At 39.7% G+C, this 754-nt stretch overlaps 1 protein-coding gene across 1 annotated transcript in view; it reads right to left on the reverse strand.

The window, feature by feature from the left end:
- Positions 1-381: 381 nt before the first annotated feature.
- The window catches only part of LOC112065745 (interferon omega-1-like), a 4,414-nt gene continuing 4,041 nt past the window's right edge, over positions 382-754 (reverse strand). The window contains exon 2 of the mRNA XM_024126741.1: positions 382-750. Within this exon, the coding sequence (XP_023982509.1) occupies positions 382-750 (369 nt within the window). The remainder of the gene's footprint in view (positions 751-754) is intronic.

Here is a 754-nt window from a genome sequence, read left to right on the forward strand (position 1 = left end):
AAAAACTCAAGAAGTTTTCTTTCATAAGTATTTAATAAATAAAACAAAATGCAAATTTAATGAAATGGAAAGGTGAATATTTTCTAAATTTTAAAACAATGTAAGTATAAATATATTTATATGCAAATATAAAAATAAGATACAGAAATAAATAAATAAATAAACAAATAAACGGAATAAATAAATAACAGGGTAGTCATTGCTTAGGGACTGATGCCCCTGAAGCTGAATAATTTTAACATATACTTGCTTATTACTACTGACAAACTATTAGCTGAATTAATACAATAAATTCTGTGATTAAAATTGAAATAAGAGCCTTCTGAAATGACTAAAGACATGTTCAAGGGTGATAGGGCATCTTAGTCAATGAGAATCATTTCAAGGTGACCCCAGGTCTCCATCCATAATTCTTATCCTTTCTTGCAAGTTGGTTGATGAAGACAAGGCTCTCATGATTTCCACTCTGACAATTTCCCAGGCACAGTCACTGTATTTCTTCTCTTTCAGGTAGAGGTGGATTCCCTGGAAGTACCTCTTCATGGCCAGTGTAGGGCCCGTCACTCCCAGGGCAGATTCTTCATCTCCCATCGCCTGCACCAAGCAGGCGTCCAGGTCCTCCAGCTGCTGATGCAGTCCAGTGTGGAGTTTGTCCAGGAGGGAGGTGTCCCAGGCGGCAGAGGAGCGCTCTGTGTGGAAGAGGCGGAAGATCTGCTGGAGCATCTCGTGGAGGACAGAGGTGGCCTGGGCCTTC

This window comes from Physeter macrocephalus, chromosome 9 (genome assembly GCF_002837175.3).
Source record: "Physeter macrocephalus isolate SW-GA chromosome 9, ASM283717v5, whole genome shotgun sequence".
Lineage (NCBI taxonomy): Eukaryota > Metazoa > Chordata > Mammalia > Artiodactyla > Physeteridae > Physeter > Physeter macrocephalus.